We start from the raw sequence: 14,738 nt of genomic DNA on the forward strand, positions 1-14,738 counted from the left end.
CAAACTACTATTCCAAAGTCCAAACTACTGGCTCGAATTTAAAACTGGGTAATTGCCACGGCTCCGAAAAAATTTTGTAGTCAAAGTTTTGCGAACGAGACACGAAAGCAAGCGATGCTGATCCCTTGCAATAAAATATTCCGAACTTGAACACCTCAAACACTATTAACGAAAACTGAGAATAAAAATTTGCTTTAATAATCATTAGAATTAGGAACATTGACCATTGCGAAACCATTTCAAATTCTTGGCAATTTTAATGAAGACCATTTCTTGAAGCAACCCTAAGTTGATAAGCATTTCCTCTTACCAACCCAAATATGTAGAGATATAGCGCCCTACACGCTCCCAAGATAATTATTTATTTTATAATATACTAGCTGACCCGACAAACTTCGTATTGCCACAAATTAACCTGTGTTTGTGTTGTACATAAATCATGAACCTCGGATGATCTTTGTCACAATCTCGAGTTTTGCAAGTTTCTGAGGAGTTCAACCTTAGATGATGCATTTTGGCAGTTACGTAACTGTGAAAGCATTCCAGGTAACCAATAAGCATCACCAATGCTGTTCAAATGTAGGCCAATAAGCATTTACGTCGCCTTAAATGCTACTTAAATGCTATTTTGGCAAAATATACAGCTACTTTACTGATAACCTTCTTATAGTGCTACCGATTACCGACACGAATTTACAACACCTATGCAGTCAAAAAGCTAATATACAACAACGTGCAGTATAAAATGCCAGAAACGCCGATTTGCTGCTTATGTTAATGCTTATTAGTTACCAGGAATGGGTAGTTTAACATACAAATTTGCAATTTTTCCTCACAGTAAAGTACAAAACAACTTCCCTGTCCCCTCATTGCATAGCCAAAAAGCGGATAGTAATATTCGCCATGATTGTACAACATTTCGCCGAATATCATTTTGCGAAAAACCTTAAGCGGAATGTACCATTTCACGGAAAATTTTTCTGTGGAAAGTACCATTTCGCGATCCTCTCCTTACTCGCTGTCGCTCGTTCCAGGAAACCCAGGTAGACCTAGGTTAACAAATAAGCCTAGACAGTAGTGATTTCTGCGGGGAGTTGCCTCTCCCCAGTGGGCGGCGCTTCCGACGGCGGGTCGCCGGCAACACTCGCTGCCATCTCGTCCTGAATGATCTAGTGTTACTATAGATAGTTTTTGTGGTCTTGTTATTGACTAATGTTTTATGGAAGAGTCTCGAATTTCTCGAGTTCAATTAGTTTTTGAGTTTCGCAAAAATTTCTGTTTTATTTGTATGAGAGTCCATATCCCCCTACCACAGGGGTGAGAGGTGTCTAACTATCATAAAATAAATTTAAGACTCCAAAATCTCCCACGTGCCAAATTTGGTTCCATTTGCTTGATTAGTTCTCAAGTTATAAGGAAATTTGAATTTCATTTGTATGGGAGCCCCTCCTCCTAAAGTGGGGAGGGGTCCTAATTCATCATAGAAAAAATTCTTGCCTCCAAAAACACCTACATGCCAAATTTGGTTCCATTTGCTTGATTAGTTCTCGAGTTATGAGGAAGTTTGTATTTCGTTTGTATAAGATCCCCCCCTCTTAAAGTGGGAAGGGGTCCTAATTCACCATAGAAAATTTTCTTGCCCTCGAACACTTTCACATGCCAAATTTTGTTCCATTTGCTTGATTAGTTCTCGTGTTATGAGGAAATTTGTATTTCATTTGTAGAGGAGCCCCCCCTCTTAAAGTTGGGAGGGGTCCTAATTCACCATAGAAAATATTTTTGCCTCCAGAAACCTCCACATGCCAAATTTGGTTCTATTTGCTTGATTAGTTCTCGAGTTATGAGGAAATTTGAATTTCATTTGTATAGGAGCCCCCCCTCCTAAAGTGGGTAGGGGTCCCAATTCATCATAGAAAAAAATTTTGTCTCCAAAAACACCAACGTGCCAAATTTGGTTCCATTTGCTTGATTAGTTGAGTTATGAGGAAATTTGTATTTCGTTTGTATAGGAGCCCCCCCTCTTAAAGTTGGGAGGAGTCCTAATTCACCATAGAAAATATTCTTGCCCCCGAAAACTTTCACATGCCAAATTTGGTTTCATTTGCTTGATTAGCTCTCGAGTTATGAGGAAATTTGTATTTCATTTGTAGAGGAGCCCACCCTCCTAAAGTGGGGAGGGGTCCCAATTCATCATAGAAAAAAATTTGTCTTCAAAAACACCCACATGCCAAATTTGGTTCCATTTGCTTGATTAGTGCTCGAGTTATGAGGAAATTTGTATTTCATTTGTATGAAAGAGGCCCCCCTCTTAAAGGGGAGAGGAGTCATAATTCCCCTTCTAAAGAGGGGAGGGGTCCCAATTTACCATAGAATAAATTCTTTTCGCCAAAAACACCCACATGCCAAATTTTGTTCTATTTGCTGGATTAGTTCTCGAGTTATGCAGAAATTTGTGTTTCATTTGTATGGGAGCTCCCCCCCACCACGTAGTGGGGGAGGGGTCTCTAACAATCACTAAAACCTTTCCTGGCCCCAAGAACCTCTACATGCAAATTTTCACGCCGGTTGGTTCAGTAGTTTTTGATTCTATAAGGAACGGGATGTTCTGTCGGGATGACAGACAGAAATCCATTTTATATAGGGTAAGGTGGGGCAAGACGGGTCACGGGGCAAGATAGGTCAGTTGCATTAACATGAAAGTTTTAGCTTAATCCAAGCCAACGATTTTTTCATATAGTACCTAAAGAAATGTTCTTTTATAATCATCATAATTCGTAACTTATCTTTTACCCGTTTTCGATAGAAAAATTTGAATGTAAAATCGCTTCATTTCTTACGCGATACATGAAACGATACAAAACGAGGCAGATTCAATATTTCGTCAGCAGAAAGAAAAGCAGTATGTTTTCTGTGTGCTTTTATCAATTCTAAAACAACATAGTATAACAAAATTTGTTATAAACTTCAAAAGTTTTAACCGTTATGTGTTCGACAGGGTACCCGGGTACCTTTTCAGCTTTCAAAGTACGAAATTCTAAAGTTTTCTTTGATCAAGGATACCGAAACTCTGTGACATCTAAGACCTAGTTAAATTGCAACTTTTCATAAAATAAGTTTTCATGTAGCACTTAAGGGGGTGGATTGGGAGGGCTTCGAATTTGTTTACCCTTTAAGTGCTCGACAAGGGTACCCACATAACGGTTAAATAAACTTGTATTTTGTTCTACCAGCTCAATAGGGGCAAGATGGGTCACGTTGAAAAAGACTTGTGTGGCACCATATGTTTGTCCATATATCTACATTTTGAGTTTCTTTATTGTTGTTATTAAATAAGTGACTAGTTTTTAGCTGGCCCGGCATATATTTTATCCCTAAAACAAAAGGTTAGTTTTCCGACATTTCACTTTTTGTCTGAAATAATTTTTATTTTGTTTCCTTTAATTTATTTTTGTCGCCAATTTTGAAATATATAAGCCGTTTTTCTGCAGTAACAATGAATAATTTTGGTTTCTGAAAAGAATTCATAACGGGTTTCGATTAAAAAATTCGCTTTTTGTTATGTGACCTATTTTGCCCCGCATTTTGACCCGTCTTGCCCCGTACTTTTTGAGAGTTTAAAATAACATGTCTTCTAAATGTATTCACAAAAAATATATAATCCTCGAAAAATCGGATTTGTTGGTTTTTTCGGGAGAGATTATTAGTGACTACATCTAAATAAATGATAAGCGGGTTAAAATTGAATTCGTAGAAAAACGCGTCGGGTACTTTCCTTAGGTGACCCGTCTTGCCCCACCTGACCCTATAAGATTAAAATTTGGAAATTTTAGACAATATTTAGCATAATAAAAATAATACTTTACATTAAGAATTGTGATTCGATAGTTCGTACACTAAAAAATGCGCGGGTGTGCGTACTATCGAGGTATACCTGTATCGCGTAAAACCTCTTTGACAGACAAAAGTAATAAAATTACTTTTTTCTCAATTTCATGTTCGTGGCATACTAGCCAATTCTTCATTTATGGGCAGTGCAGAAGGCCAAACACAAACGTAGCCTTGGCGTAAGACTGCGAGTGTATACATGGTATACACCTGCAGGTACAGTCCCTCCCCTTACTATTGACAATACGGTCCTTTCTACAGATTTTGTATAAAGAAGTGTTGAAATGCCGGCTGCAAATCGATACATCTACAACATTCTGTAAATTACACTTAAAGATCCACTCAAATATTTAAGTGGATCTTCGAGACTCAACACGCTCTAACTTATGGTTTTCCAATTAATTTTGATAGATTCAATGCAAACTCTGTTTTGATACATTGTCCGTAAAGATTTAAATCAAACTGTAGCCGCCATGCATTTTAAATGACTAGCCTTAAAATAGCGGTCTATATCCGCGTAGCTCCTAGCGCTTTGCATTGTCAACATTCAATAAATAATATGTATTGTAGATATACGCGACTGAATGTTGTAATTCTACAGCGACTAGACATCCTACCAAACTAGCTGTTTACAGCCCAGTACATGGAAGTTGATGTTTTTCGAATCATTGTTTAGAAAGATCATAGTATACGCTCGGATGTACTCGCCCCATATCTGGGGGACGTGTTTTGCTTTATTTCTAGAAAGTTCAAGTATATTACTATCAAGCTATGCTATTGTAATAGTGCGTACTGGTCTCGTAGACATTAAAATAATTCGCTGCACATAACACTCGACGGCGCACAGCGGATATATCCTCAGTAAACCTCAGTAAAAATTAATTCGCCGAATTCGAATATAAATTTGAATATTTACATCTTCGAAAAATACTGTACGTTCTGACGAAATTTACTTCAAACATCGTCTCTCAGCTGATCTCGGACAAAAACGTGGGAATCATCTATAAACTTACCGTTGTGAACTATGAATACACTCATTAAATCATTGTACTTCAGGTTGGGAAGGAGCTGCAATACGAAAATATTACGATAAGCCCACAGGTTCAATCTTATTCTAACATTCTTCTCACCTTCGGTGTTACGAAAAAGTATTGCGACTGACCGGGCTGGCACGTTTCGTCTACCAGCATCTCGAAGACTTTTCGCTCGTTGCGTGGGTCCATGCCCTGGTTGATTTCGTCTACGCAACGGAACGGCACGTGTGTGATGTGCTGCAGCGACAGTGTGTAGATGGCGATGGCGACGGCCCGTTCTCCACCGGACTGCACGTGCCGGTCCAGTGTCTGCAGCTTCTCCGTGTTGCGGTATTTGACGCGAATCTGAATTCCATACTCGTCGTAATCACGCTAACAACAAAATAAACGCAAAGTTTAAATACTGTTTTACTTTCGTAAAATCATAAAGCAACGCTTAAGTTACCTCATCCTTTCTAGTGATCTCAACCTCACCAGCAAATCCCATTGTGCCCATAAAGCGGGTGAAATTTTCATTGATGGTTTGCACAACTTTACTTATCTCAGGATACCATACGTCATGTAACTTTTGCATTTCCGCTTCTAGGGAACTCGTACTCTTAGACGTTCGCTGGATTTCCTCTCGCAGTTTCTCAATCTGTTTGCAGCGGGTTTCATATTCTTCCAATATGTTACCGTTAGCTTGTGCCATACAATCTATGCGGGCCTGTAATTCGTCCATGTGATTTGCTAGCTCTTCCAACTGATCCGGCAGTTTTTCAAACTGCTTTTTGTAGGGGAATTGATCGTTTGACGGAGTAACATTGTTGGTGAGACTTTTTGCGAAGGTTTGCTTGCGCTTCAAGCGGTCCTTTAAATCGTCAAATTTACGACTAACTAATTCGTGCGCCTTCTTAGCCGAATCCACAGCATCCTCGGCGGAACGAATTTCACTCTCCAACTCAGCATTCTTGTCCAAGAAAATTTTAAGTTTCACTTTGTAAGCCTCATGTTTGACGGTAGCCATAACATACTGATCCATTACGGAAATTTTCTTTCGCTGCATGTTCAGTAGATCATCAATGGCGCGCTTGCAAGCTTCCTTAAATTTCACCTTTTCCTGGCTGACATCGATAAGCCGAGCCGTCAAATCGGCACATTTTTGCTCGGCTCGTTTGGTTTTTATTTTCAGCTGCTGATAGCTGTTATACTTCTCTTCCAATTTTCGCCGCTCTGAGCTCAACTCCGAAGACTGATCCTGAATTGTTTTGATCTGGTCTTCAATTTGATTCCGGTGATTGCGAATCTTATCACTTTCTCGCATCAATCGTTGCAGGACACGTTTTCGTTCCTCCAATACCTCGGGATCAACGTTTTTGTTGAGCAGATCGAGCTTATGCAGATCGTCGCAGCGGGAACTCTTGTCACCCGTGTACCGTGATTTGCTGATAACGAACCGATTCGTTGGAGTGAAAAACAAACGAATTTCGTCTGGAATTTGGGAGACAAATTTCGACGTCTCGTCAGCGCCGACCGGAACATTATGAAGGTTGTAGAGTTTGCACAAAAAGTTCAGTATCGGATAGGGACCCTCGACCATATCGATCAAATATGACCGAAATCCGTAGCGCCTAGAAAAAAGAAACAATAATGTAGAAGAGTTCATGCTTTGTTGGTTAGATTTAATGGTCGTGGGTTCGAATTTTAGTAAGAGCAGTTATTTTATTGGTCAGAAACAGGGATACCACTGGATAGACATTCTCGTGATCTCCGTGATACGTAACAAATATCTCTGGCATTGGTATCCAAAAAATAGCCTGTTAATTTCGGGCAACAAAACTTGAAGTCGGTCGTACTTGATAATGGCAGTTTAAAGTAATTCAGATGGTTTAGTGCAATTCATTAAATATACTACGTTTTTGACGTAGAACTACGTCTTTCTGGAAACAACCGGAGATAGGTGGTCATTTCAACAAATCTATTTCGAAAAGGGCTCAGGTTTTGATCGCTAATAACTTAGCGGTTTCTCCATTGGTTTTTATTATTTTTGCATTAATCGTTCGGAAAATCTTCTACGCAGAGATTCCAATAAACAAAACTATTGATTTTGAGATGTGCGTTACTGAAAATTTAAAAACTATGAAGCGTTGTATAACTAAAAATTCTCACTTCGTGATTGATTGGACAAGCTTTTTCAATTTGCGTTGTATATAACGAGTAGGTTAACTGAACCAGTTTTCGCCACCCTAGGGGTTCACAAGTGTTTTATTAATATTTGGAATACCATAATTAGCGTAACATTTTCAATAATTTAAACATAGTTAAGTACTGAACCGATTTAATATGACTCCAAAGCCTTAATGGTTATATAACCAAAATTGGTATTATTTTTAGTCGATGTCGTCATATTGAAATGATTTAAACGCGATCCACTGTTCGCCATTAGCGAATTTTTCATTGGACCGTTTCTAAGCACATCGCGGGAATCAGTGATGCAGTTGTTTCTCAACGGAAATCCATTCTGTTTTTCAGTATTCAACTGAAAATTAGTTTTATTTTTCGGAAAAAATATAAATATGAATGAATTTTTAGACTACAAAAAGATACAAACGATGCACAAACGAAAACTGGATCTTGGGAGTCGAGTTTTCGCCGCCCTAGAAGCATCGTTTGTATTATTTTGTAGTCTAAAAATTCATTAATATTTATATTTTTTCCGAAAAATAAAATTAATTTTCAGTTCCTAGTGAAAACAGAATGGATTTCCGTTGAGAAACAACCGCATCACTGGTTCCCGCGATGTGCTTAGAAACGGTCCAATGAAAAATTCGCTAATGGCGAACAGTGCATCACGTTTAAATCATTTCAATATGACAACACCGACTAAAAATAATACCAATTTTAGTAATATAACCATTAATGGTTTGGAGTCATATTGTAGTTTAGGGTGTGTTGTTTGCACTGTATATGTTTAAAATTGTAAAAAATAGCGTCACCCGAAACAGAACTATCGGTGACTGTAAACGAGCAGATCTACCTCAAGAAGTGTCTACAGAAGCGTCTGCTTCCTCTGTTGAAGCAACACGAGGGCCCTGCGATCTTCTGGTCGGATCTAACTTCGTGCCACTATGTAAAAGATGTCCTGGAGTGGTACGAAGCTAACGGGGTCACTTTCGTACCCAAGGCATTGAACCCCCCAACGAACCTGTAATATCCCTAGAATCTTCTGCCAATTCCACTTGATGAAATGCTTCCAAAATGTCTAACTTACTCCATATTTTCCTTTTCAGAGTCGTGCGAGGTATTCTTCCACTACTGGCATCGGGAAATGCTCGTGTATAACTGCTTCATTTACTCTTCGTAAATCTAAAGAAATTCTTGGTTCTCCTGAAGATTTGCCAACTACTACTAATGGTGAAACCCATGTTGCTGGTCCTTTCTTTACCTCAATAATGTCACGCTTAAGTAATTATTCTAACTTTAAATTTACAGCTTCTTCTATCGGTATAGGGACTCGTCGTAAGGATTGAAATACTGGTCTGGCGTCGGGAATCATTCTGATATGGATTTGCACATCTTTAATTTTACTAAAAAGTTTCGGTTCTGCATTTATATTGTTTACACCAATTCCGACTTTTAGTACCCCCAACTGTTTAGCAGCAGAATCACCCAAAATATCCTTCTGTCTGCCTCTTACTACGTAAAACTCCGCAATAATAGTCCTTCGTCCAACCAATACTTCCGCTTCAAACGTTTCAATAACATTTAAAGGTTTGTCATTACCATAGCCCTTCAAGATTTGTAAGGATCCTTTCGACGGCTTTTCCACATGAGCTTTTTCATTTTTTAATTTCTCCCAGGTCTCTTTCTGGCTCATTTGTCGATACAGTTGAATCATCTATGTTATAAACCTTCTTGGGTTTTTCCGAAATTTCTGAATTTCCTTTGCGTTTTCTGCACATTATTTAAAAATGACCAAGTTGATACCAACAACGACAAGTACGACCTCTCGCTGATGGACAGTCCCGAAATTTGGAGTAATGTCCCTTTTGCCCACAAGCAAAGCAGGTTGGCTTATCCTTTTCCGATGTAAATTCTCGTTGCACAAATTGTTTTGATGTATCTTTGAAAAGACGATGGTAGCTAGTCTTGTATGTATTTTGTCTCGGTGTTGGATCATAACTCTTTTTATTTTATTTTACAATTTTATACACTGGTATTTCGTGACTACCGTTGTGTTCCTTCAAATATTTTAATTGTTGTTCTGTATCCTCAATTGTAGCTGTAATTTCTTCGATTTCTCTGAGAGAACGATCTCGTTTGAGTATAGCCTTGCGAAGCTCATCTGATCTACAATTTTCAACTATAATATCGATCAAATAAATTTCCTTCAATATCTCGGCTACTGATGAGTATTTTTCAAACCCGCAGTTTAACGCTTATTGGCGCAGACGAATGACATAATGTGCAAATTTTTTATTATTGTCTTGTCTCGGCTTACGAAGCTTTCGTCTTCCAATTACATCTTACTCTCTAGCTAAATCATAAACTTTTGGATCTATCACCACCAAGGGTACTTTTGCATATTCAAACTGCGAAAAATTCTTTGAAGTTCGACAGGAGCAGACGTGAGCTGACAGAGGAGTCGTGAACGGTTTATAATGGACCTTTAGTTGAATATAATAAAACAATTATCGTTAACACAGTTCTCAATTTACGTTATCACAATTCTCTACAGCACCGGAGCTAATGCCCATCGAAACATACTGGGTTATTTTAAAACAGGCATTACGGAAAATCTGAGGAAAATCAAATCTGAGGAAGACACGAAGAAAAAATGGGTTTCCGTACAGAAGAAGCTTCAGCCAAATGTTGTACAGAATCTTATGAGTGGAGCTAAGCGTAAGGTGCGAGCATACGGTTATGGTATTGAAGTTGAATAAAATAAATATGCCAAAAGCTTACTAATGGATTATATTTTATTGTTTGAAAGTTTAAAAAGGATCGGTTAGTTAGGTAATTTTCTACAACGTTTCTTCCATGGTGCAATGATCCAAACGATACGCGAAGTTAGGGGACCAATATGCAGCCAAACAATAACAAGTCAGCTGGGAAAGATGACATCGGAGTGGAGCTTATTAAAATGAGACCAGAAAAGCTGGCCGTTTGTATGACCCGGGAAATTATTAGAATACGGAACAGCTACCGGAGGAGTGAAAACATGGGGTTATCTGCCCGATCTATAAAGTGCTGTCCCAAAATAATTTTCCGCCAATTGCGAACAAATTTGTGGGAACTTTGTGGGAATTGTCGAAGATCGGTCTACAATGGATGAAATATTTACACTGCGGCAGATCCTTCAAAAGGTATACATAGTTCCCACGTACCATTTGTTCGGTGACTTCAAAGCCGCATATGATACCATCGACCGGAAAGAGCTATGGAAAATCATGGACGAGAACAGCTTCGCCAGGAAGCTCATCAAACTGATTAAATCTACGATGCTGTGTTCGGATTTCGGGTGGATGGTCAAGTTCATTCGAATCACACAAAGGGCTTCGTCAAGGTGATGGTCTTTCATGCCTGCTGTTCAACATAGCGCTAGAAGGTATTATGAACCGAGCGGATATCAACACGCGGGGCACGATATTCAACAAATCTAGTCAATTCGTCTGCTTTGCCGATGACATGGATATTACCGGCAGAAGATCTGTGGTGGTGGCTGAACAGTACTCGCTACTTCGTGTGCTTCCAAACGGAAAAGTCAGCAGAAAGCGTTTACAATACGTTCGAAGATTTTCGCTCCATAATCGAGCGACAAGCCGGGCAGATTACGATGCTCCGAACTGACACCGGAAAATAGTTTACGAATCGAAGATGACTGGAAGACCATTTCAGGCATTTGGGAATCAACCATCGGACAACGGCAGACTCACACCGGAACAAAATGGACTGGCTGAACGAGTAACTCGAACCAACGTCGAGCGTGAACGGTATATGAAGTCAGTTTGCCGAAGACGTTCTGGGCCGAAGTAACAGCAATGGCTAATTGAACTCCAACCAAAGGACACGAAACGACACCAGAGGATATCTGGTGCAGCAAGTAGCCGAACCTGGTACATGTTCGTGTCTTCGGGTCGAAAGCGTTGTCGCATGATCTTAAACCGAAGCGCAAGAAGTGGGATATAGGAAGCGTTTGGTATGAGGCCCACGCCTTCTTCCTTTCCCTTAAGAATACGGTATTATTTCTGGTTCCACTATATTCCTTGGTATTTACTCTGCTGCGCAGTTGATCTGGTCGTCGGCCAGAAAGATGATTGATTCAAATAATGGTCTTTTTTGTTTGATTTCAAGAATTGGCTGCGTCAGTATGAGATTAGGTTAGATTAGACTGTTACAGAGTATCCGGTTCGCCAATCTTAGGATAAAAAAGCTAACGTAAAAGGCAATCTAATCAGCTGCTGAACAATACGATCACATATTTGTAGATTTAAAGCCTAGGTAGTGCTAGAGGTTATTGCAATTGAAAACCCTTGCCCGTAAAACTCATACTCACTCAATGTTTTGTATCGGAATCCTCGGCCGGTAGTGCAGTTCATCGGCTGGTTCGGAGTAAACAACATTCACACCCTCCAGTCCCATCTCTTGGCGCACTTTCTGCAAAAACAGAGTCATATCTTCCTTGTCCTCGCAAGTGAACGCAATCAAATCTCGCTTTGCTATAGTATTTTCCAGGAATTTCGCATTATCACTGATCGGAACGTTTAACTCCAGAATCATCGGCTCGTAGATTTTTCCCTGAAACAGATGCTCATTTTCTCTTAGCCACATAGTAGCTCGATACGTAGAATCGAACTGAGACTGTAACAGCCTTAGCTTGACCTGCGCAACGTTTTCCAACGACTCAATCCTGCGCTTCACACTGACCATCTCCGGTTTAATATCGCTCTCGATCTTCTGGTTCAGTTCGTTTCGGCGACTGATCAGCAAATCGCTTTCCTGCTTCAACCGGTTTATTTGGCTTATCAGCTCGGTTTTCCGTGCTTCCTGATCTTTTTCCGATCCCCTCTCCTGATAGGCTTGCTTGCAGTCTTGAACCGCCAGCGAAAGGGCTTTGCGTGCCTGTTCAAGTTCATTTTCCCGATCGGCCGACTGAGAAATAGCATCCTGGAGGTCTCGCTTTTGTTTGTTGATCTGATCTTCCATCTGTTCTGTGCGCGATTCCATCTGATGCAACTTTCCGGAATTGGACCCCATTTCCGACTGTTCCTGTTTGATCTTTTCGTTCAGTTCGGATTTGGTTTTGTTCAGTTTTACTGCTTTGGATTTTAGTGGATCTAAAATCTTCTGTTTAGCATTCAAATTTCTGTCAGTAAAAATAAATAAAATTACAGATTATTAGGCAGTGTGCTTAGTTCAAGGTTTTCTTACGTTTTTGCCAACTGCATGTCGTCCTTCGTTGCATTGTAATCAAGAAAAATTTGTTCGTACTCCAGCCAAGCTTTACGGGCGTTGCAAACTTCCACCTCCTTTTCATACTTCTTGCGTACATTCATATTTTCAATCTGTACACGAAGTTCCTCGTTTTTCGATTCTGCTTCTTTGAGTTTGGCCGCATGGTCAGCGGTCGATTTCGTCACATCTTTCTGTTCCTTTCGTTTCTCCAGCAGCTGATCCATTACCTCGATCATGTTCGACGAGCAGACAGATGCCTGCGTATTCATCAGCAGCTCTTGGGGATTCATCTTGGCAAAGTCCTGAACTCGATCCTGTGGCAAAAACTGACACAGATTATCGATCTGAATGTTCAGCTTACGAATCCGCTGCAAAAATTCCTTGTGAGAAACCTTAGTTCCATCGATCTCGAACCGATCCTTCCCACGTCGATCAAAAGTCCGTCTAAACGTAATAAGCGACCTTTTGTCGTTCTTATACAAGGTCACTTCGATCTTGGCCTCTTCCTTACCGTTTTTGATGTAGTCTTCGATCTAAAATTTGCAATTCAGATCAGATATTTATCGTTTTTGCTTACCAATTTGAGTAACGCCTACACTTCCGGAGCGAGATAGCAACTTGCAGTGACCGCCCATCCCCAGTACAATCGCTGCCACAATCGTCGACTTGCCGGTTCCATTAGGACCGATAATAATGTTGAGGTGTTCATCCGGATAGAAAATTGCGACATCGTAGGTACTGTAATAAATACAAAATAATTGCAAATATCTACTAAACTAATTCGCAAGTAGATATGGAATATACTTACACAAAATCTTTAACAGCAACGGATTTAATTTTGCCGATGGCTGAAGCTGCCATCGTTCTACTGTATTTAAACGATGCCACAACAAACTAAACAAAAAATATTTCCAGAGAAGTAAACTGTTTATAGTTTGAACAAAGATAACACATTATAAAAAATCAAACTAGAAGCACAACCAATCGCGTTTTTCGCAAAAATAACAAGAAACAACAAAAACAATGTTCACGGAAAATATTGGCGGTAACTTTTGTTTTTCATGTTGCAACACGAATTTTGGAATGCAATGCAATGCATATGCAAGCAGCAAGCTGTCAGTGGGAGATTTCGTTTTCAGAAAACGAAAAAAAACGATATAATCGTAACACATGATAACGTAGTTTTGTTAAATATGCTGACCACCGGTAGAGAGCAGCACAACATTATTAATGCAGGATGGCGCTCTCTAGTACGCACTGGAGAGAAACGCGTAACATGTTCGATGGTTCGATGAAATAAGCGGAGTAGATAGCGCTACTTAAGCTTATATCGCCGGTCGTATGCAGCGTTGTGCCATTCTTTTCATTTTTGTTTAAGCAATATACATCATCTAATGTTGCTGTTTTAAACCAATATACAATATTTAACGTAATTTATTCAAAATTATAGGAATGAGTGTTAATTGCCGTCGCAGTGTGAAAAACCACTTCAATTTTTATCATTTTTTGAATGGATTTCAACGAATAATCCAAAAATTCTTGAACAATTCAGCACTTAAAAACATTTAACTTCCGAATCGTGCACTTTTATTTCACTAAAAAGCGATTATTATTAAGCATTTTAGACTAACCTCGTGTTTTGTCTAGTGATCGTGATCGACATCGATCCGCGTAAAGTCCGGAAGGTCCGGTCCGAATAAATATATGGACATGACCTGCTTACGCGAAGCTTGTCCTGCTGTTCAGCTTTTTAGCGAACATTTTCAAAACGAAATGCTGCTTTCAGGGGCGGACTGGGAGCCAAAGGGCCCACCGGGCCTTTGAGATTAGGGGCCCCGTGCAACTTGACTCGACTCAGGCACGTCGAGTGTCGAGTATCGGGAGAACGGACAGCATAGCGGCTCGATGCTCGAAACAAAACAAACTCAGTCGTTATTAGGACCGAGTTATCAGCTTTTAGCGTGTGCGTCATATTAGCGGTTCACGGTACTTTAGTTTGGACGCATTTTTCTTCAACCCAATCTTCGCTACTTTGAGTTTTAGTTTTTGCAGCCACCACCACAGATGTTGTTCTATCGACAATATCCATTTCATTGGCAAAGCAGACGAACTAACTAGATTTGCTGACGATTGTGCCTGTGTGTTGCTCCTTTCATAACATCCTGTAACGGCATGTTGTACAGCCCATCTGAGGGACCATCACGTTAATAAAGTCCACTGCGAGGTTAGAATGGCCATGATTTTACGATCGATGGTAACATACGCAACTTTGAAATCAATGAAATAATTGTGCGTAGAATTCTGTATTCATGAACTTTTTGGAGGATCTGCCGCAGCGTAAATATTTGATTCTTTATTGACCGTGCTTAAGCGAACCCGGAAGAG

At 39.8% G+C, this 14,738-nt stretch overlaps 1 protein-coding gene across 1 annotated transcript; it reads right to left on the reverse strand.

Moving 5' to 3' along the window:
* Window positions 1-4,622: 4,622 nt before the first annotated feature.
* On the reverse strand, window positions 4,623-13,281 carry LOC128734403 (structural maintenance of chromosomes protein 5). The gene is made up of 7 exons (XM_053828597.1): window positions 13,162-13,281; window positions 12,950-13,091; window positions 12,330-12,886; window positions 11,455-12,264; window positions 5,365-6,529; window positions 5,016-5,291; window positions 4,623-4,953 (listed from the first exon to the last, which is right to left on the reverse strand). The coding sequence occupies exons 1-7, from the start codon at window positions 13,212-13,214 to the stop codon at window positions 4,840-4,842; spliced, it is 3,117 nt and encodes a 1,038-aa protein (XP_053684572.1). The 5' UTR covers window positions 13,215-13,281; the 3' UTR covers window positions 4,623-4,839.
* Between the last annotated feature and the right edge of the window lie 1,457 nt (window positions 13,282-14,738).

Source organism: Sabethes cyaneus, chromosome 2 (genome assembly GCF_943734655.1).
Source record: "Sabethes cyaneus chromosome 2, idSabCyanKW18_F2, whole genome shotgun sequence".
In the NCBI taxonomy this organism is placed as follows: domain Eukaryota; kingdom Metazoa; phylum Arthropoda; class Insecta; order Diptera; family Culicidae; genus Sabethes; species Sabethes cyaneus.